At 34.1% G+C, this 21650-nt stretch overlaps 1 protein-coding gene across 1 annotated transcript in view; it reads right to left on the bottom strand.

Moving 5' to 3' along the window:
• The window catches only part of NCAM2 (neural cell adhesion molecule 2), a 271599-nt gene that overhangs the window by 74104 nt on the left and 175845 nt on the right, over window positions 1-21650 (bottom strand). The window contains exons 9-11 of the mRNA XM_064644006.1: window positions 15894-16044; window positions 2175-2362; window positions 1457-1553 (exon numbers count right to left, since the gene is read on the bottom strand). Coding sequence (XP_064500076.1) covers window positions 1457-1553; window positions 2175-2362; window positions 15894-16044 — 436 coding nt within the window. The remainder of the gene's footprint in view (window positions 1-1456; window positions 1554-2174; window positions 2363-15893; window positions 16045-21650) is intronic.

Raw genomic sequence — 21650 nt, 5'->3', positions numbered from 1 at the left:
GGGAAGGTAAGATCACAACACAGTTAAGACCCTAAAAAAGTAGTAAAATGAAGGGTAGTGGACCTTCTGAATCATGTAAAATTGTGCCCCATAGAAATCGCTTGTTTCTCAATAAACCCCCACATTTTTCTATTTTAGGAATCTCAACACTTTTGATGGTTCTTCAAAGCAAAATACAGGAAGAGTGTGTGTTAGTAATTCATCCCATAATGGCAATGGGAAAATTTATCAATACTGTGTAAAAAGTCAAAGTAGTTTATTAATAAACAACTGGTTTTTATAACACCTGAGATACCTAAAAAAACCAATCACTCTGTGGAGCAAAACTACACAAATTAAACTACCAGGCCAAGTAAGAGAGCTATGACTGGATGTGAATGTTTCAGCAAAGCACCTCCAAAACTCCTTCTAGTAGAGCTCCAGAGTGTTGATTTCCTTATTTAAGAAAAACAAACTAAAAGTTACATTCGACTAAAGCATTCAAGATCATAAAGAATATACATGTCTTACAAAAAAAAAATAGATATAAAAGACCTTACTTCTACCTGCCCCTTCAATATATGTCAGCCAGTTTGGTGTTACAGTGTGGCCTGAAAGTGGTCCATAATGACACATCCCAAAGGGTGCAGAGCTCTCAGTGTGGCTGTTCCTTTAATACCAAGCTACACTATAGCTCCCTAGACATCATTAAAGCTGGCAAAATTTGCATCATTAAGTACATAGATCCAAATGCTTGGAGACCTCCAAGCCTGCTGAACAAACATTAGTTCATTCTACAAGAAAATATAATTGAAAACAAAGCCAAGAAACTCTCATTTGTTCTCAATTTATAGTTATTTCTGCCCAAAATCTGCAGTCAGATTTTTATATTTGCCTAAACAACAACAGAAGGACCTAAAAATTCTGTAAGAACTTATTCTTACAGAAATCCTGTAAGAATAAGTTGTAGGACATCTCAGAGTTTAAATTAATTCAATCTAGCACTCCAGCTCAAATTCTTTTAAATAACTAAAAGTGCAAATGAAGGTAGAAATTCTCTGCTGAAGTATCTCAGTCTTTTGTAATCCTTAGTTTATAAAGAAAATACCAGGGAGAAAAAGTAAAAAAAAGAATTTCCTAGTTCCTTCTTACTTTTATTGCCTGCAAACCATATGTCTCTCTGTTGAAGTAATGAAAATACACTGTTATAAATGTAGAATGTAGTGAGGGCAAAGGAAAAAAAGTTACACTAATTTAATTTCTTCAAATTTCAGAAGGCCTTAAAATTAAATCCAAAAAAGATTCATATTCTGAGGGAACTGGTTTATTTTACTTTATATTGCAACTCAACTTTTAGAGAATTAAATTAACTGCAAACAGTCCATGGAATAAAAGAAACAGAGGATAATGTGCCTGAACTTCATTTTGGTTACAGTAAAAAAAATATTTAAGAGAAGGAAACAAAATTTTAACTTACCAGCTTGACCAAGTGTATATTCCTGATATCTTGTTCCTATTCTGTTTGTGGCTGTACAATTATACCGTCCAAAATCACTGTCAGAGGTGGGAGCAATCTTTAAAATGAATACAGTTTGTAAACATTAGTTGCTAATGAAGTATAAATGTAAGTATATTCTCCTTTACCAATATGCAGATGTGTTCTTACTTCAGCCTATCTGGTATATTCCCCAAACATAGACCTAAATACATCTTTTTCCATGTTAAACTCTCTCTTCTCAAAGGCCAATGAGGAAATCCAATCGTGGAAAACAGTGACATTGTTCATCTTTATAATTGCACCCTTAAACAAGAAAAATAATCTAACAAACTCTTTGTATATACAAAATACCTACCAGGCAGTCAGTTTAATTTTTGGTATTAACTTGATGTGCAAGGTTTAGGTTTATTTATGTATTTATTTACTTCCAAGAAATGGAAGTTGCATTTTTGTTCGGTGCAGATGGAAACCTGTGCACAAGCCACACAAATAAAGCTTATTTTCTAACTGCTAACCAGAAACATGGAGATAAATCAGTTCCTATACAGTTGTTTGTTATTTTGGTATCTTTTTAAAGAACATTTCTTGTTAAATTGTAAGTCTTATCCTTTAATATACTCTATAGTACTTTCAATGGTGACAAACTGAGGATAAAAATATTTTACATCACCACATTGATTTGCATTTTAAGCCTTACCTCTAGAATCAGCTTTCTTCCTGTACTGTAGGTCTTCAGATGTGTTGTATTTTTTATGGGTAAAACTAATTTTCCTCTTCTCCACTGAACTGAGGCAGAGGGATTTGCCAGCACTTCACAACTTATATTGATGGGATTGCCTTCCCAAGAGTAATACATGGTTTGATTTGACACAAACGTTGGAGCATCTGGAAAAAGAAAGTAATGCACAAGTACATTGACTGGTTTAGTAAAACAAGCTGTACACTTATATCCAAGTCTTCATGTTCACAGAGAAATTCCAATTGATTGCTGTGTCAGTTTATTATGGACTATGAAAGCAGTAGCATTCAACCTGGAGTTTGTTAAGCCTTCATCTTGTTAAATTTCTCCTCTCCTGAAACTGTTTCAGCTGAAATTCTGAAAACACCTGCTAATTATATTTAACATTAGGCAATATCAGGCCCTTAAAAAACAATATCTCATAAGTGAGGAAGAACACTTCCTCTTGAGGATGAGAAGCTCTTTGGCCAAACCCTTTTATGACCAAGGGAGGTGACCTACAAAGCTTACAGAAATAATCTGTTCACGTACTGATTTTATAGTGCCATCTTTTGCTATGGAGAAATTATATTCACTCTCCAAACTTTTATACAAGTGTTTCAGCTTCACCCGTTTCTCACTGGAACTGTGAACTTATGAAATGATCAAGCTACAGACAAGAAAAACCGCGGTGTGTTTTCCTTACAAACCTGCCTATGAACGGGTACATTAAACATATACCAAAAACTGAGTCTGACACAGAGGAAATTGCTGGTTTGCAGACTGTGATTTTCAGATCACAATGCCAGTAGTGACAAGACTTATCTGTTCTATTCACTGTTTCTCTGGAGAGCAAGACAGTTTAGTGGTCTCTAGAAAATGAGAGGGAGTAGCTTTTTCCCCTCCTCTTCTGCTTATGTCTTAAGTAAACAGTATTTTTGCCTATCAAATATTTGTTGCAATTTTTTTCTACTTTTACTTATATTTTATGAGTATTAAGAAAATATTCTTTTTATTATATTAAGGAAACTCTCTTAAGCACTTTAATACCTAAAGAGAAGTATTGGTTACAGCTTTTTAACATCTGAAATATATAGGTATATATTTTTATTCTGACAAATAGCTCCTAGATATTTCTAGGAAAACCTATTCTAGTCTTCTCACAAATTGTTTAACTTTAGGCTAGAAAATTGCTAATAGGTCTGTCAGAGACCAGAACTGAGCACATTTAAGTACTAAGTGAAATTTAGCTTCAGGTATGGTTAAAAACTACTTCCTTTTTTTTTTCTTTTCTTTCAAGTTCACGTTTTCAATTTATTTCTGTGTTCGCCTCTGTCAAAAAGAACAGCTTTTTGATGACATATGCTGCTGCTGCATGCAGGCATACAGGCTTTGACCGAAAAGAATTGCTATGAATAGAAGTTTTAAAGCACAGATCAAAGCTGCTACATTGCTCAACACCAGCAGCATCTTCTTTAATAACTGTTCAGCCTTTATTTTTGTAAGAAAACCAGCAGTTTCACCCAAATAACTAAAGCACGTCTGACTATGAATTTATTTACCAGATACAGGAACTCATTTTTGTGTTCCAAATATTTTAATAAGTAATTCTAGTGCTCTTGATTTTCATAGACCTTTAAAACCCCCATATTTCATCATCTACACAGGTTAATGTAAAGCATGAGCTATCAAAAAGTCTTCAGAGTGTGACATGTCACGCTAGGGGAGAATATGAAGAAAAAAGCAAACTGCAAATGCCTGTTTTATGGATAAGGATGATCAGGAGTCTCAGAATACCAAGAGTCAGAGCCTTGGCTTTTCCTCTGGAAATGAAGTTCATGGAGGGATCCACTTGTAGGAAGAGTGTGTGAACTGACTTCTGCCTGCTCAACAGATGGATCAATAATGTTTTCGACATATGGATCATAAACTCATCAGGGTGTTTGTGAGGCACCAAATGGGGTTATTTCACACCAAAGTTTATGTAAGCACTGTCTCCCAACGCACATTTCTCAGAATTTCTCTGTTAATGAACACAGGCATGAATGCTGAAGACTGAGAGATGCTCTGTCTGAATATGAGTAACTTCCTTGGTAACATTATATGGTTTGATGCTCTCTGTTGATTTAAATACATGTGGCAAACTCATATCCTATTTTACAAGTCTTACAAGTGAAAAAGTAATGTACACTTCTATACTGCAGGTACAAGCATTTAGGAGAAGAGGGACTTCTAGTTCAGAGTGCTCTCTCTTCTAAAGGTAAATTTTGGATGACCATAGTATGTATTTGTTTATATTTTAAAAGATTAGGTGAGTTATGGACTGCCATCTCTACGTGACTACAGATACTAATACACATAAACATAAAAAAACACAAGTAGGACTAGAAGTCTGTCAAAAAAAGGTATATCTCAAAACTGGCAATTCACAAATGTAAAGCATTCCAAAACAAAAAGAGCTTCACAATTTCCTTCTCAAAAAGTCTGAGTAAAAAGGCTTTGCAGCCACTTCCTCAGAAGTCAAAAGCTCCAATATAGGAAAAACAGAAGGACTGTGCTAATGGCTTGATTCAGAAAAATCATCTTAAAGGAGATGATTTTTGATTTCCTAGTCAAAATAGATTAAGGTGCCTGGAGTGATGTTTTACACAAAGAAAATAAGTCTGGAAATTATTTTTTTACATTACAAATAAAAGATATTTTACATTCTTTATAAAATTTAAAAAATTGAGTTAGAAGGGAATAATTGGTTTATAGAAAGAATTTGCTTTTGCTGGTATGCCCTTCATCACTAACTGCAGTGTATTATGCTGAAATGGTTACAGAATTAGTAGTTATCAAACATAAACACAAAATATGCTTAATATAAAATAGAGCATGAAAAAATAACAAATCTTAAGGCCAAGGCTTTGAAAACATAAGGTTGACTGCTTGCAAAACCTGATCTCTCCAGTTTTTTAAAATAATTAAGAAACAAATAAACAGAATATTTGTCAATAAATTCTATTAACTGAAAATTAAATAAAACCAATCAGAAATGAGAAGGTGGACCTTCTCATATGTTTACATATGTTGAGGATCTTTAGCTGCAATATATGTACTGTATAAAAAAAAAAAAGGCTTCAGTGCAGATCAGTTAGAAAATTAAAACCCTTAAAAAATAATAATATGCTCTGCTTAGCTTCTATGTAGCTCAGAATTAATTTACACCTGACAAAAATCAATGCAGGGTGCAAATGAAAACCCGCTTTTAAGCTTTTATAAACAAAGTACTACCAGCTAAGGGAGCATGCTGGACTTCTAAATAGCTAAACAGAAGTAGAAGCTTGAATACAGTCAGTTTTTAAAAAAATCAACACTGATGGTATTTATTATACCTGAACCTTTGGCACTCTACAGAAAACAAAACAAAACAAAACAAAACAAAACAAAACAAACAAAAAAAACCCCAAAAAACCAAAGAAATGTACAAAAGCTACTATTCATGTTAGTTAATAAAGGCACACAGTATCATAGAATGGTTTGAGTTGGAAAGGACCTGAAAGGTCATTTAGTGCAGCACTCCTGTCATGGGCAGGGACACCTTCCACTAGACCAGGTTGCTCCAAGTCCCATCCAACCTGGCCTTCAACACTTCCAGGGATGGGGCAGCCACAGATTCTCTGGGAAACTTGTGCCACGGCCTCACCACCCTCACAGGGGAGAATTTCTTCCTAAAACCTATTCTGAAACAGCCCTCTTTTAGTTTAAAACTATTGTCCCTTGTCCTAGCACTACAGATAAAAAGTCCCTCCCTCTCTCTCTTCCTTATAATCCGCCTTTTCATATTGAATGGCTGCAAAAGTCTCTTTGGAGCCTTCTCCTCTCCAGGCTGAAAAACCCCAACTCTATCAACCTCAGGAGAGGTGTTACAGCTCTCCGATCATCTTGGTGGCCTCCTCTGGACCTGCTCCAGCAGGTCCATGTCTTTCTTGTGTTTGGAACCCCAGAGCTGGAGGCAGCACTGCAGGTGGGGTCTCAGCAGAGCAGAGCAGAGGGGCAGAATCCCCTCCCTCCCCTGCTGCCCACACTGCTTTGGATACAGCCCCAGGATGCGATAAAAGTTCATAAGCATCAGCTATGAAAGATAGAATATTATTTTGGAGACATGAAGCAAGCCAAATGAAAATGATGCCTAGAAGGAACAAAGACAATATTACAAAGATACAAAATTAAACAAAACTATTTTATGAGCGTAGGATTCTACAAGCTATTGCAAATTTAGAGTGGCATTTTAGAGTAGTTAATGTTATGGCACCAGCATCAGCTAAACTCAACCTGTTCATTTTCACAAACAAGAAAGAAACAGGCAGGTCAGTACTCCAATTAGAAGTCATTCTGGATAACCTGTGTGAGATTATTTAAGAGAAGCAAACTGTGACCTGAAAGCTGTCTGTTGTATTTAGATATCCTTGTTAGGCACAATGTCCAGGAACAGTTATTCAAGAGCAGACTAATGCATCACCTGTCTTGTCTAGAAGGTAATTAAATTAAGGACTTCAAAGATCCAGCTCTGGTGTACGTTCAGTGTAATACACAAAATTAGATATAGCAAATTACCTGATTCAGTCCATGTGTCCAGAAAACTGTAATCAAAAACTTGTGTGCAGAATGAGATTTGCACGTCTTAATTCAAGAACATAGTTTTTCAAACTTTTGGCTATTTGTTCCTCAAACAATTTGTTTTCCTGGATCATACAATGAAAATATGCAAGAGGTTGTCAGGCCTAAGATGCTGGACATTTCCTGCAGTATATTATTGGAAGCTTCTCTCTTAGAGGATTAATACTAGCATAAGTTTCCCATCATTAAGGACTTTAATAAACCACATCCTCTAGCAAATCTAGTACTGTCCTTGTCATTGGTCCTGTAAAAGCACCTCAGTTTTTTGTAACTCTGCAACAATTTGGTTAACAGCTATCTATCTTTCTCTTGTATTTTCTCCCTCATACCTGTTTTCAATAATTAATATTTAAAAACTAATAGCTTTTTCTTGAATAAAAAGTAGAAGAACCTCCGCAGACAACTGTAATAACTGTCACATATTCATTTGTAACAAAAAATAATATCAGAACGACTTCAGAAATGTGGTTAGGTGGTTATACTTTGATCTATAATCATCCTGAAAACGAGCATAGGAACTGGAGAACTAACTTTCTCTTTACTTCTACTGCCACAATTGTGAGGCTGCAAGGAAAAACATGCGAGATCTGCATGGGAAGTTTCCAAATAGAAAAGCAAATGAAAGTTATCATATAATAATTTTAAATTTCCATGATTATTAGTAAAAAACAGAGGTTTGGGTTTTGTTTTGTTTTTTTTTTTTCAAAATCTAGCTCATAATTTCAAGAGTTTTGAGAGGTATATGTTCTTTTCACAGCAAGTGCAGGAAACACTATTCTCAGTAATGTTTCCTTTCCCCTGCCCCATTCTCTTGGTTCCTTTCAAAATGCATTACAATAAAAGATTGATATTCAATAGTATGATGAATTATCAACTAATTCTCCAGTTTATGAAGAGTAAGAATCCCCCTCTTATTGGAAAGCAGTATTACTTTCTGATAAACTTGACTGGGATAATATTTTTAATATTCAACTCCCACACCAATTGCTCCATTTCCATAAACATAGAAAAAAATTAGTTGTCATGAAGATAAGGTATCTTCTGCTAGATGCAAAGCATGTTGTTGTCACCTTAAAAAATGGTGGGCCATGAATGCATGTATGGTTCTGGTGCTTGGTGCTGCCAGAGTAGCAGAAATTCAATGTATCTAATTTTCTTTGAATTCCACTTGACATTAAGGAATTGTATTTGGTTGATTAATTAAAAAAACAAACAAGCAAATAAACAAAAAAACCCCACAAAACAAAACAAACTGAAACACCAAGAAATTTTAATTTTATAGAAATATCTGTTGTGAACGGAAAAATTTTCTAAAAAATTACCTAAAAATTACCTCTCTAAAATTACCTAAGCCAGTTTAAATTAGAAGAAATTATAAAGAAAACATAGCTAGACAAAATAACCTAAGTATGTCAATAGTGATGCTTAAAAAACCCTGTTTGCATGTGTCTATCAATCATTTTCTTGTCTCAGTAAATCACCAATAACACTAGCCATCAGATCTAGAACATGAAGACTCCCCCTACACATCTCTCACATAGCAGTAATTTTCATTTTAGTGATAAATTTATCAGGTGTTGCCAATTAATAACACATTATTATCAAATTTTCAAATGTCATGTGCATTCCTGGACACAGTTACTGGAATAATTTAGGATGGCCAGACTTCTTACATCAAATCTTAGATTTTATAATTCTCTTATAACCAGAAGTCAAAAACTGCCGTGCCTTTCTCAAATCAGGTTCCTAACCCCACCTTTCTTCCTGTCCAGTCTTTACCTTCCATGTTTTTCTATCTGTCATCCTTATCTCCATGCCTCCTTTTTGATATCATCCCTCCATTCCCTCATCTCTCTCTCATATATTCCCAAATAATAATTGTTGTTGTATGGAGCAAGGACTCTTAACGGTGTTATGTCTTTACTTCATTTTTACATACAGTGATGTCCAGAAAACAATGAATAAAAGCTCTAAAAAACTTTAAGGAACAAACTAAAAATCCAATCAGCATTGCTGAAATTTCTTTGTATATCCAACACCATTTCTAACATGTGGTGCCTCTAAAGCTACACCTCATGTCCCTCTGACCCCCAGTACAGTGTATTCAACCTCACTGGGTATTTAAAAATACCAATTTCAAGTAATGCCAAGTATTCTGCTCTTAAGGCAAGTTAACCAGGAAAAAAAGAAAAAAAAAGAGGTTAAAAATCTCAATTTAAGGTCCTTTTTTTGTTAAAGTTCCACTTTTTCAGCATCACACTTATCATACCACCTGATTTTTTTCTTCATAACTCTCAGATGCATTGTTCCTGCTCTGCTAGATCTCTCTTGGAGGTATAGAGCGGGACAAAGGCCATGTTGCCTTTTTTTTTATTCACAGGTCATCAGTGTATAATATAAATTACACTTAACACAATATGAAATTACTTGCAAAACCATTTAAAATTTGTATATTCATTATCAATGTAAATATTAAACTTTTTTATCCTACAAGACTAACTCATGAAATAGAAACATCTTCAAGGAAACATAAAATTCTTCCATTTTTTTTCTTTTTTTTTTTCTCCTTTTACTTTTCAAAATTGCATATGTGAAAAAAAGCATAGGTACATATTAATGAGTAAATTACTAGAAGTGAAACAAAATGAAACCTAAATTATTTTATTAATTCAAAATTGTATTCTTCTATTAAGAGGAAAAATAACCAACATAGCAAACATCTACTTTAAATGATATCAAGTTCATTGCAAGGCCAACCAAAACATGTAGTATAGAGCTCATTTAGGTAAAAATTTAGAGAAATTCCTACCATGAATATCACATTTTAACAAGTCATTAACATATATAGGCAAAAAGTTTTTAAGATGGAATTTCTCTTCTAAAGTATTTTTCCACCCTTTTGGGCTAAACAATAGGTATATTTACTACATAGATGAATAAAGTATAATTTATCCACTTTGCCACACTCACTGTTGTAACATCAGATAAAGCAAACAGAAGCGTTCATCTCTGGTTCAATGTGGGAAGCTTTGCTGAAACGGTTTTGGAAGGTGATTTTATGCAATAAACCTCATCTTCTGGTCTGAGTTCAACATTCTCACCCCCTTGAAGCCACTGCAATGGCATATCAAATTTCCTTCTGTGCGAGCGCACAAGGTAGTCAAAGAATGAAAATGGTAAAATCTCGCAATTGATATTCATGAGCTTCAAAGACGTGTCAAAATTATCACATGTAAAATGTGAAAGACTGACCTTTGCTGTCTTTGCTTTCTCATTTAGACTTGTGAATTTGACAGGAATAAATGTAAGTAAAGCCAATAATATTTTAATAGAAAAGATGCAAATGTTTTCTAGACTATTTCAAAGTTTTGTTTCTCTTGATGGTTTTTCCTGTCATTTGTTTCTTTCCTAGGCCATATGACTGTGTTTATTAGGGTTTTTTTCTGGCTGTTATAAGATAGAGCTGGGCTCTCATGATTAAGGGGGATGGGAGGGCGTAAAGAAAGCAAAGCCACGTTATTTCAGTGGTGTCCAGAGACAGGAAAGAGGCAATCTCTTCCAACCCTAGCCATTCTGTGGTTCTGTGAGGAGCAATGGGATGCTGCTTCACTGATTTCTTTTAAAAGAAACCAAATTTAAAGTATGAACTGTTTGAATTTATTCTAATTTACGATAGCAGTAGGCAGCTGAAATTTTTGTGATGTTTGCTACAACATCTAGGTTGCCCAGAGATGATGTGGCTGCCCCATCCCTGGAAGTGTTCAAGGCCAGGTTGGATGGAGCTCTGAGAAATGTGGTCTAGTGGAAGGTGTCCCTGCCCATGGCCTGGGCTTGGAATTAGATGGTATTTAAGGTCCCTTCCAACCCAAACCATTCTATGATTCTGTGATAACATTTGGGACATCCCGCACACAGTAGTAGCATTTTCACGAATTCAAAGCCTTGCTTCCCTGAAGGTAAATACAATTTGTATACAATCTCTTGAACATTCTTTAAGTAATGCTGTATGTATTTTGCAAAGATATAAAATTGAACTGCATGAATCCAAAGCACCTCCATCAATCGCAGTGCAATCCAGCTAACATACAACAAAGTAAAAAGGCAAAAGACTAATCAATTCAGGAAACAAAGTTCAAGACTGTAACACTAATGAGATTGATTTCAAATTGTGGCAAGGAAAAACAAATAGAAAGTAAAAAAGCCTGTTTTTGATAAGCAATAAAGTAGTATAATAAATACTGTACAGGTTTCTTTACAAGTAAGGACTATGTTGCACATGCTACGCTTTTTTTTTTTTACCACTGAAAATTAGTACTTAACTAATAAGGAATATAACTACAAAATTCAGATTTGGATGAAAAGTCATAGTGAGAAAAACTGCTCTTTTTTGGAAGACACTTTAAATTATTCAATTATTTTTTTTTTTTTAGAAATTGCTTCTATTGAAATCATGTTTATCAACTACTTGCATGGCTGATCTCACGCAAAAGTGTACCGTGCTACTCAATGTAATATGTTTGTCATAGAGGATTATATCCCAAAAAATCAGTCTTTGTGTACCATGAGGCATTTTTTGACCATCCAGCACATCTAATAACTGCAGAATTAGTATAGAAATAGAGAGATGTGAAAAAACTGGTAATTGCAGCTAAAAAGGTCTCTGAATCAGGATGCTTCCCAGGTAGTATGTGAGAAAACAAAGACATTTCCAAAGAACATGTTTTAATATATTTTCTCCAGTAAAAGGACCACTGTCCAAAGGAATTTGCACCTGGTGGTAACAGAGCAGTCAGAGGCACCAGCATTTTACACAAGGTGTGCACCTGAGAGGAAAAAACTGAACTCTGTGAAAGCTTCTGACTGATTAATGAACAGTTTGAACACAATGAAGGGAAAACTAAGGGCACATAGAGAGTCACTTTCAAGGCTCATAAATGTTGTTCACTACTGGCTTGTTTGAAGCTTTTCCAGCTTAGTAAATCAGTGCACCCTAACTCAGAATAATACTATGATGAAAGATGATGTAGCATATTGAACATGTCAAAATCAAGATTTTTCTTTCTCCGACGTGAATTATGCAGTGACAAATTTGTGGAACCCAAGAAATAACGAGTTCTCTCATCAGAATTTTTCTTCATTTAGCCAGGTCTGTATTATGGTTTTTAAGATTCCTTTCTAACCCTAGCATGTATTTGTCAGAACAATTATGTCTCATCTAAAAAGACAAAAAATACCATATAGAAAGTTAAACATCTGCATAGCCAAAACGAAATTTTAAGAGATGCCTGATATTATTATATGTAAAATCAATTCATAATTCACTGAGATTTATGCCTGAACTTCCTCAGGCCCTCCTGAAAACTTCATCTTAGAGTATCTCCTGCTTCATCTATTTTTATTTATTTCTATAATTTTTTATTAAAAAAGATATAGTTATTTCTCTGTCTATGATAAATATAGAGATAATCACTATAGACACATCTTAATACCCAATATACATCATATAGGATGTAACAAAGGATGTGTTACTTCTATTATTACTATTATCATCCAATGCACACTGGGCTTCATGTCTGCAATCAAATTTTGCAGTTAAGGAAATCCATTAGTAAAGAGCATTTACAAATTGTACTTTTATTTTTGATGTAATTTCGATTTATTTTTCCATACTTATTTATATTTATATATATATAAAAACTACTTTATATGGGAAAAACTAAATGCAAAGATGACTTTGCAGGAAGAAATCCTCACAAATGCCCCTGGGTTCCCTGCAATTCATGTCTGCTTAGCATTTACTTGAGATAAAAGGCAGGGTTAACTGTGCCCAATTGGTATCAAACCTGATAATCTCTTCCTGTTCTGCAGAACTGCTCTTATCATCAAGAACATCCCCAACAGAGAGCAAGGATAAAATATGGAAACTGTGCAATCCTACTGTCAGTTTAGGTCTCTGATAGGGGTCAGTAAGTAACGGGATGAGAGAGTGACACCAGAGCACGGCGCCTCCACTAGACCTGTTTGACTGCACTGACGTTTAAGGATGTGATGGAACCATGTTCCTCTCCTGACTACACAGACTGTCAAATGTATTAAAACATACAAAGGAAACTGCTATAGCTTTGTTACTAACTTACAAAAAGACGTACGTTCATTGACTGGTTCCATCTAGAAACTGTGGAACAACATAAACAATTAAGTCCTGCTTATTTATATTTTAATTTTAAAATAGTTGCTGAGCTTTAAATGAGAATATTATTAAAAATAATAAAAAATTCCGCTGAAATGGCTTGACTGCAAGAGTCAGCCATATCTGAAAAAATTCTTTTCAAAGCTGGTTTTGAAGAGAATGCAACAAAAATAATAGAAGAGAAAATTAAAATATTTTGAAGCATTTTACGCAATTTTGTAAATGAATATTTGGGAAAAAAAATCTAGAAGCCCTGATAGCAATGTTTGTAACTGTAAATAATATGCTGAAAAAATATCACTTGGAAAATATTACAAGGAGAATCAAATCCTCTATATGAAACTCACTTCACAGACTTACAGCGATTCCCCCTGTTTTTACCAGTTTACTACAAAACCACAAATAAGCTGCCTAGTTTTTGAACCTGTGCCTTTTGCTGAAGCTCCCTGGCCTGCAACTCATGAAGTGCAATAGCTGGAATGAGGGATAACTATGACACCTGCTGCATAAAAGAAGGTATTTTTAGTGGAGAAAAGGACTGTTGGCACTTGTAACAACACAGCACTGGGTGGAAATGGTGGTACTGAGGTGCTGAAAGATTCTTTGAAGAGGCTGTTTCATTACAGAAGTTTATGACAGAGACTTGACTGATGGGAGATGAGGCTGGAAAAAAGACACTTCCTCCTGGGGACACTATTTTAAAGAACTAAAGAATTCTTCACCATTAAGACAAGTGTTTTCTTCCCTGGGCAAGATAAATAAGTTATACTTGCAGTTCATGTACCAATGCAAAGTTATTTGCAAAGGAAAGCAAGACATTTCTCTAACTCATTAATCAGAATATGAATGGAGATAGACCTAAATTGTATCACCCCAGAAATATTTTCCTTGCATTATAAAACTCCTGACATAAAGGATTTGAAAAAATTCGTATTTCTGTTATTCAAACACCTGTGCTGGAAAAAATTGTTTAAACTTCATTATCAGTTAAGTATTTAAATCTTAAATCTCCAGTTTTAGAAATGTCATAATACAAATCTTGTGTTATACATTAAAAGTAATCATTACAATGTGTGATATCTCTGACAATAGAATAATATTTCTATGTTCTTTATAAATTATGTTTCATTTGAACTGTAGAAAATTTTATGCTGTATAAAAATTGTCTACTAAGGCATAAATTCAGACTTTAAATTATTCTATTTTCTCATACACTATATTTGATTGTTCCCACACACATTTAAAATTAATTCTGCCATACTTTTATAAGACTATGTTACTTTTAAATTCTTGCCATCTGTTCTAAAACTTTTACCCTGAAAGGTGTTTTAGATTAAAATAATATATTGTATCAATGCAGAGATTTTGTCATGCCCTTCGATATGAATTCTGTGTTGCTAATAAATTCTTAAATTTCAATTGCCCATGTTTTATAACATGGGGTGCATCTCATGTCTCTCTACTGAATATAAAATGTATTAATATTTAACTTCAAAGCACAGCAGTTATATAGCCATAATCAAAGAATATATTTTATACCACTATGTGAAGAGTAGGCAGGATTTCACAGAAAATTTCCAAAATCTTCACTGAATTTCTATTTTTATCTAGTTTTTTTCCTTTTAATACATATAACTTATTACCAGTGCACTCATTAAAGAAACAAATACAGCAAATTAACATGTTCCCAAAATAATATTTTGCAAAGTTCAAAATACCTTTATATGACTACTGAAGACTAGCTATGTTAAAGCTATTAATAAACACTGTATTTATTTCTAGGTCTTCTGGATTGGTAAATCTCTCAATTCCTAACCATTCTTTTGACTATTCTTTGTTTTGCTTCCAGATTTATTTCCTATGCCACAATGTACTGTTTGTTCCTCTGCCAAAAAGATGGAACACACAAATGTATACTGAAGTCCCTTTCAGAACTCCCCAGTAAATCACTCAGTGGTCTGCAATCCTTACTTATATTCCTGTGCCACAGATCTTACTCCAACTTCTGTCCTCCCACTGGAAGGACTTTTTCTCTTCAGAGACTCAGTTTAAACAGGCTCACTCAGACTATATTGGAAATGTATTGGAAAAAATGTATCTAGAAAATCTCTACAAAAATGGAATAACAATCAAATATAAATGAAGAAGTTGTTTTTCTTTTTTCCATTTTTCGAAGACCTTTGCTCATAAATTTGAAGTACAGTTTGAAGAGACAATTTTCCAATGGGTTTTTGTATATTTCAGATTTATATCCTCTGATTGGCTTCTAAAGCATCACACTCTTCTAAGCAAAAACCATCTCCTTTTCTACTGGATAAAATTCAAGTGCTTTGAATAAAGGCAATCTGTAAAAGAGATTGTCACCAACTTGATAACTTCAGGAGGGGTTATAACAGGGGTGAGAGACTTTTTAGGGATTAGTAAATCACAGAACTAGGTGGGGGGAAAAAAAAGAAGAGACTTTGTTGAATCTCAGAAGGTAAAGCTAAAGACTGAACTGCTGCTCAAATCAGTCCTTACCTTATCCTGCTGAATACTTTTCATCCCCAGCAGTCTCAGCAAGCCCAAAGATTTGAAACTATTAAGCTTAACCTTAAGTTAGTGGGTAATACCACTGGAATATGATTTCAGATGAAATCCTGTCCCACTTAAATCACTGACAAGGCTCTTATCAACTTCAGAAAAGACAGGATTCCTCCACAGAATAACGATCTACAGGACATGCTTTCTTCATTTATGCAAATTCAAATACGAGTTACCATGAAAAAATGACCTTCCATTAAGAATGTACTTTTTTTTTTCTTTTAAAACAAATTTAAAAGAGAAAACAAAATATTAGAACTTACATTCAATATCAAGGTACATGCTCTTTTGGTGCCCACCAATTCTACTTGCAGCTTCACAGTCATATCTCCCTGAATCTGACAACTTCACATCTTTAATATGCAGTGACGATTTTCCATGCTGCCCTTTGACTTCTATACGGCCATCTGGGCTCTGTTTACATTGATTCAGGAAAAAAGAAGGTTTTATATATTTATATATGTATATCAATGTATAATTTATATATTAAACACCACTGATAAGAATGACTGAAAGCACCTCTTCACCTACGGTGAAGTTATTACTGACAGCTAAGCAATTTCTAAATTTTCCAAATAAATAAAAAAAAATATAGAAAAATATGTTCTGTTTCTAGACACTATAATCAAAGGAATAAGTACATGCTTAAAGGAACATTGTCAAGAGAAACCACAAAATATATCAACTTATGACTTCAAGAGTGAACTCCATACTCAAAACTTCTTTATGATCTCACTCACTGTGTTATGAAGCTGCAGTTAATGAAAATGCATTCATGTAAGATCATTATATCTTAGATTACAGTTAGCATCATCTCTCTGGTCCTCAGCAGTGCAGAAATAACCCCTCAGACGACAGCCAAACTACAAATCCAGCCATAGATTTATTTTCATTATTCACATTTTCTAGTCAGAAGCTCAAAATTGTTAAAAAACTTGAACCATAAATGCAGCTGGAAGTTCTGGATTTCAGTTCCATATTATTGGATGGAAAAGGCCAAGAGAGAAAGAATAATCTGGCTTCCAATTTTCTAGAGCATAAATTTTATATTTAGCAAATTCATAAAAATCCTTATCCATAACAACTCCTCTCCCCCAAATTATTTGAATTTAAAGCATATATAAATATTGGGGACAACTGAACAAAATAATTAAAAAAAAAAGTCCTCTGCTTGGCACTTCGACCTTCATAGAGTAGACCTTCATAGACCTTCATACCTGAGGAAAAAGGAGTTATTTTTAATTTGGTTCTGCTCTGTACTTATAGAATCATGGAATGGTTTGGGTTGGAAGGGACCTTAAAGGTCATCTCATTCCAACCCCCCTGCCATGGGCAGGGACACCTTCCACCAGACCAGGTTGCTCAGAGCCCCATCCAACCTGGCCTTGAACACTTTCAGGGATGGGGCAGCCACAACTTCTCTGGGAAACCTTTGGGAAATTTGTTGTACATTGGTTTTTATTTTTGTTTCAGGAAAAAAAATATTATTAGAAATACTGATATTCACCTACCTTCATTATTAAGGGAGGTGGAAAAGGGAGGGAAAATCAGTAACTATTTCACTGGATCACATTTAAACTTGAAACAGATTTAATGTTCAGTACATTACAGTACTGGATTTTACTCCTTTTACACTAAATACCATGAGGCAGCTGATATTTAAGTGACTGAGCATTTAACTCTGTACAGCTGTTCTTTGACTTAATAGAGGAAAAAACGCACACAATTAAGATCTTAAAATATTTGCTGGAAAGCAGTCAGACAAAGCATTCTGTTTATCACTATTTATATGGAAAGAAATGTATTCTGATCCCATGTCAGAATCCAAGAACATTGAATTCTGTTTCCTGTGAGCACCTCTCAGCTAAAGTACATAAACTAGAGACATGGAATTCTAATGCAAGAGCAAACAAAACCCCCTCTGGATTGGCAAAAGTCAGTAACTAAGACCACTTAGCTGTCATTTATGTAATTTCTAATACTGAAAATTCTGTTTCCATTATAAGTTTAAAGAAGAAAAAGTTATGATGCTACTTGTAAATATGTTACAGTAATGAATATCGTGGCTTTTGGAAGGAATTCTTGGGATAATTGAAAAGCAATTTCTTTAAGATAAAATATTAAGTGGTAAAACAAGTACTTTCTATGACATAGTTAATAACAGTATTATTTCCCTACTTCTTTTTTCATGCAATACCATGGTCAACCTACATTATTCCCACCTAAAATGTAAATACACTTCAGCAATTTAATTTCCGATTTTACTTTGATGACAGATATTTCCCTAAGAAGATACATTTAAAACTGTGAAACAACCTGTGACTATGAATCACAGATACAATAGTAAATACTTAGTAGTGATTCATCGGTTCATTAATAATTCCAAATACTTAAAATCACTATTAGATATTTTGCTATTCCATCCAATCCTAAGAACAGATATGAGTGTTAATTGATGTTATAAAAGAAAACAATAATGCAAATTATCACAAAGTTCCTTAAAACACATAGTTTTTACACTAATTTTTCAATCTTGTTCTAATTTATCTAAATATTTTCTAGTACTACTGGAAAAAAATGTTAACTGTACCCAAAATAACTTTCCTATGTTTTCACACTCTGCAATTCAAATACAGATGACATAATACATCTTAGATATATAGTTAGGACAAAAGCCAAACTAATAAATAGTCTGAATGATAGGAGATTTTTGCATAACCATATCATTTATTCTCATAATCAAATAAATGGTAAGAAACATTGTAAGAGGGATTTACTAGGTTCAAAGTCCATAAAATAAATAAAACAACTATTGTTGGCAAGAAAATTTCACTCAAATTATCATAAAAATAAGCATCTACTAAATATAATTTCTATTTTTTCAAAGTTGTCTCATTGAAATTGCTACCTAATAATAAAAAATGTATAAGATGTGTTCCAGTACATTGCTTATAATGTATATTATACTGTGACATCTTCATGAACAGTTTAAGAAGTCCTGTTCCCTCGACCTATTCTGCAGATAGTGCACAACTCCTTTTTTTTTTTTTTTCTGCAAATATGGTGCAATACCTGATTAAAAATACACTGATAGTCTGACATTCCTCAACACAGAAACGCATTAAGGAAAACAGTGCAAATACAAACAAAAAAAATTCCTTTAATAAATAAATAAATTAATTAAAGGCAATGTTTTGAAGCAGGTGTCTGTGTCTATGAGACGATTGCTGGAATATGCTGGACATTAACACATGCAAATAAAAAATGGTAGTTAGTATGATGAATTTTTCACAAGTACTTCAAAAATACTAGTGTGGTTGCATTAAACTGCTTTATGGTGTAAGTCAGTTAATAGAGACATGGATCCACAGTGTCAGTGTTTCTATTTAACTTTGAACAGCAAATACACAATTCCAAACAGAAGCGGCATTAATCTTGGGCTTTGCACCCACCAGAGCTTTGTAACCATTGGTAAAACCTTTCTGAGGTTTATTTCTCTCCTGCACTAATTATGCAGAGCACATATTAGCACCATATCTGGTATCATAACACACCAAAACATGGAGAGGAAAAGACAGCCCACGTGAGAACACCAAGTACATTGCACCTGCCCAGTAATCCTCAGGGAAAACCCCCATCGGGAAAAAAGCCTTGGAGCTGCCAATGGGGACAAATCAAAATATAGATATAATCTCTATAAATTAATAATGTCAGTAACTCTCAAGTCTGCCTGAAATAACAATGGACACCTACTAAATTTTTCCTTTCAAATATTATAGTGGGAGATATGTAGAATACATACTATGCTGTCTTCTGTCAGTCTGAGTACCTGTGCTTTTATTTCTTAGTATTAATGAAGAGTATAAAAATGTACAAAACAAAACCCTAGACAATGAGAATAGTCTCTGTGGTCTAGTACTCATTATTTGTGCTCATTCACTGAATTAATCCTCCATCCTGGAGCATGAATAGCCATTGAGGTCTGAAAACATATGTGAACAACACACTTCCATATAGATACAGATACTCTTTAGAAAGATCAATTAGAAAGTCTGTTAACAGACACACTCTAAAACATGGGAAGAATGCCAAAGTCTTCAGAAATTACCTTTTAACAGCATTTTGGGAATCATAACAAAATCTTAAGAAATCAAAATATTTTTCATCATAAATGTTAATTTGAGAATTTCATAGAATTCATAAATAAAAGTGAGGGGTTTGAGGCTTTAGTGGTGGTTTTTTTCCTCCCTCAACCCCATTACCAGAATAAAGCTAAAACACAAGTGACAAGTCTTCAGCAGAGACTTTGATAGTGTTTTACTCAGGTGAAGTCACTTTGTGACTTTATCCACATGAAAACCACACTCCACTGATTAGGAATTTAATATATAAAAGAAAAACACCTGTTTTGAATACTATTAGCAATGTAGTTCTCTGTCATTGACAAAGAAAACTCTTCTGTACAGGTCTCCAAGTAAAATTATACATAATGACACCACTGAAATACAAAAAGTACCTTCTAAAAAAAAATAAAAAAGAAAAAATGAAAACTTTCTGCATTGCAATATTATTCCTACTTAGAATACGTAGCTAAACCCAAATGAATCCTATACTAATAAAAAAATAAGAAGTATTCCATTATTTTTGGTTTTGATAAAATTCTTGTTGTGACATATATGTTATTCTACTCCTTGAGTTCTTCTGTCATGCTCTTGCTTCTCAATTTGTAGTTCCATGTGTGAATATTCCCAAAGCCCAGGCCAGATGATGCTGATCTGACTGATTTTTGCACAGCTTCAAAATTATAATTCCAAGGCAGCATCACAGCAATGATAACTCTGCGTTTCAAGGGTTCCACATGCAGAGAGAACAGAGAAGTGATGAGATAATAACATCCAAAAGGCAACAAGAACAGCTTCTGGGACAGAACAACTTATTCAGGTATCATGGAGTGTTCAATCTGCAAAATTCCATTGTCATTGTAGTAAAATCAGTGTAATTACTCAGAAGGGGAGAATTAGCTGATTGTGATGCTTGGAAGTTGTCATTCATTTACAGCTGTAGAAAGCTGTACTTGGGCAGAGGTAGATGCTGTGGTTAGTGGATGAGTTTGAATTATCATCCACTTCTCCAGCTCCCACTGAGAAAATGTAGCACCAAATGAGATGAAGTTGTTTGTCTGCCAAAACTTGCATTTTGAGTTGGCTGAAAACAAGAATGGAAGGCGAGAAGAGTTGCAGAAATTGGTGATTCGTTTGTAGCTGGATTTTGGTAATATTACTTGGATGGTTAGAGCAGCTGACTTCCTTTCTATAGAGTTTAACATTTGGCTGACTGAAGTACTCCTTTAACCCCTGAAGTCCAAGTCCAAGACTGCAAGCAAAAAATCCCTACATTTAAAATCCAGACCAGTTGAATACCTTTAATTTTTTTTTTTGTTGTAATGTTTAAAGCTTATTTGTGAACAAAGTGCCATTACTGTCCATAGTATCAATGCTATGGGTCAGTTTTTATCTGTCAAATGTTTACCAAATATATCTTCCAACACCTTGTGTATTTTAGTATTATTTTGGATGTGCATTGTACATATTAACAACAGAAATGATGAAGAAACAGTGGCTTAGAATCGAGATTGTTGTTCCTTTTGCAAAACATGGAGCAATATACTAAAGAAAAGCCATTATAAGAACATATAACTTCAGTAAAAACTGCAGGTCTTTTTAAATTTCCTCCAAAGGATCTGTTTAGATGAACATTGTTGAAGATCCTCACACTGCAGGGGGGAAGAGTTGAAAAAATCCCGACTCTTCCTTCTTCAGACCAAATTGCTAAAAATTGTCAACTCATTGTGTTGTCTTGGTCATGTTCCCAGTACACATCACTGAATTTTCAAGGAGAAAACAAATACTGGATAAAAGAATCATGTTCAGAATTTCATGAATCACAATTTTATTAGGAAGTTTTCTGATTTCAGGTTGTGTTGATATCCACACAAGAGGAAAGCTTGAGGTCATACACTT

This window comes from Pseudopipra pipra, chromosome 2 (genome assembly GCF_036250125.1).
Source record: "Pseudopipra pipra isolate bDixPip1 chromosome 2, bDixPip1.hap1, whole genome shotgun sequence".
NCBI lineage: Eukaryota > Metazoa > Chordata > Aves > Passeriformes > Pipridae > Pseudopipra > Pseudopipra pipra.
The sequence above is the reverse complement of the archived record's forward strand: the minus strand, read 5'-3'. Positions and strand labels throughout refer to the sequence as shown.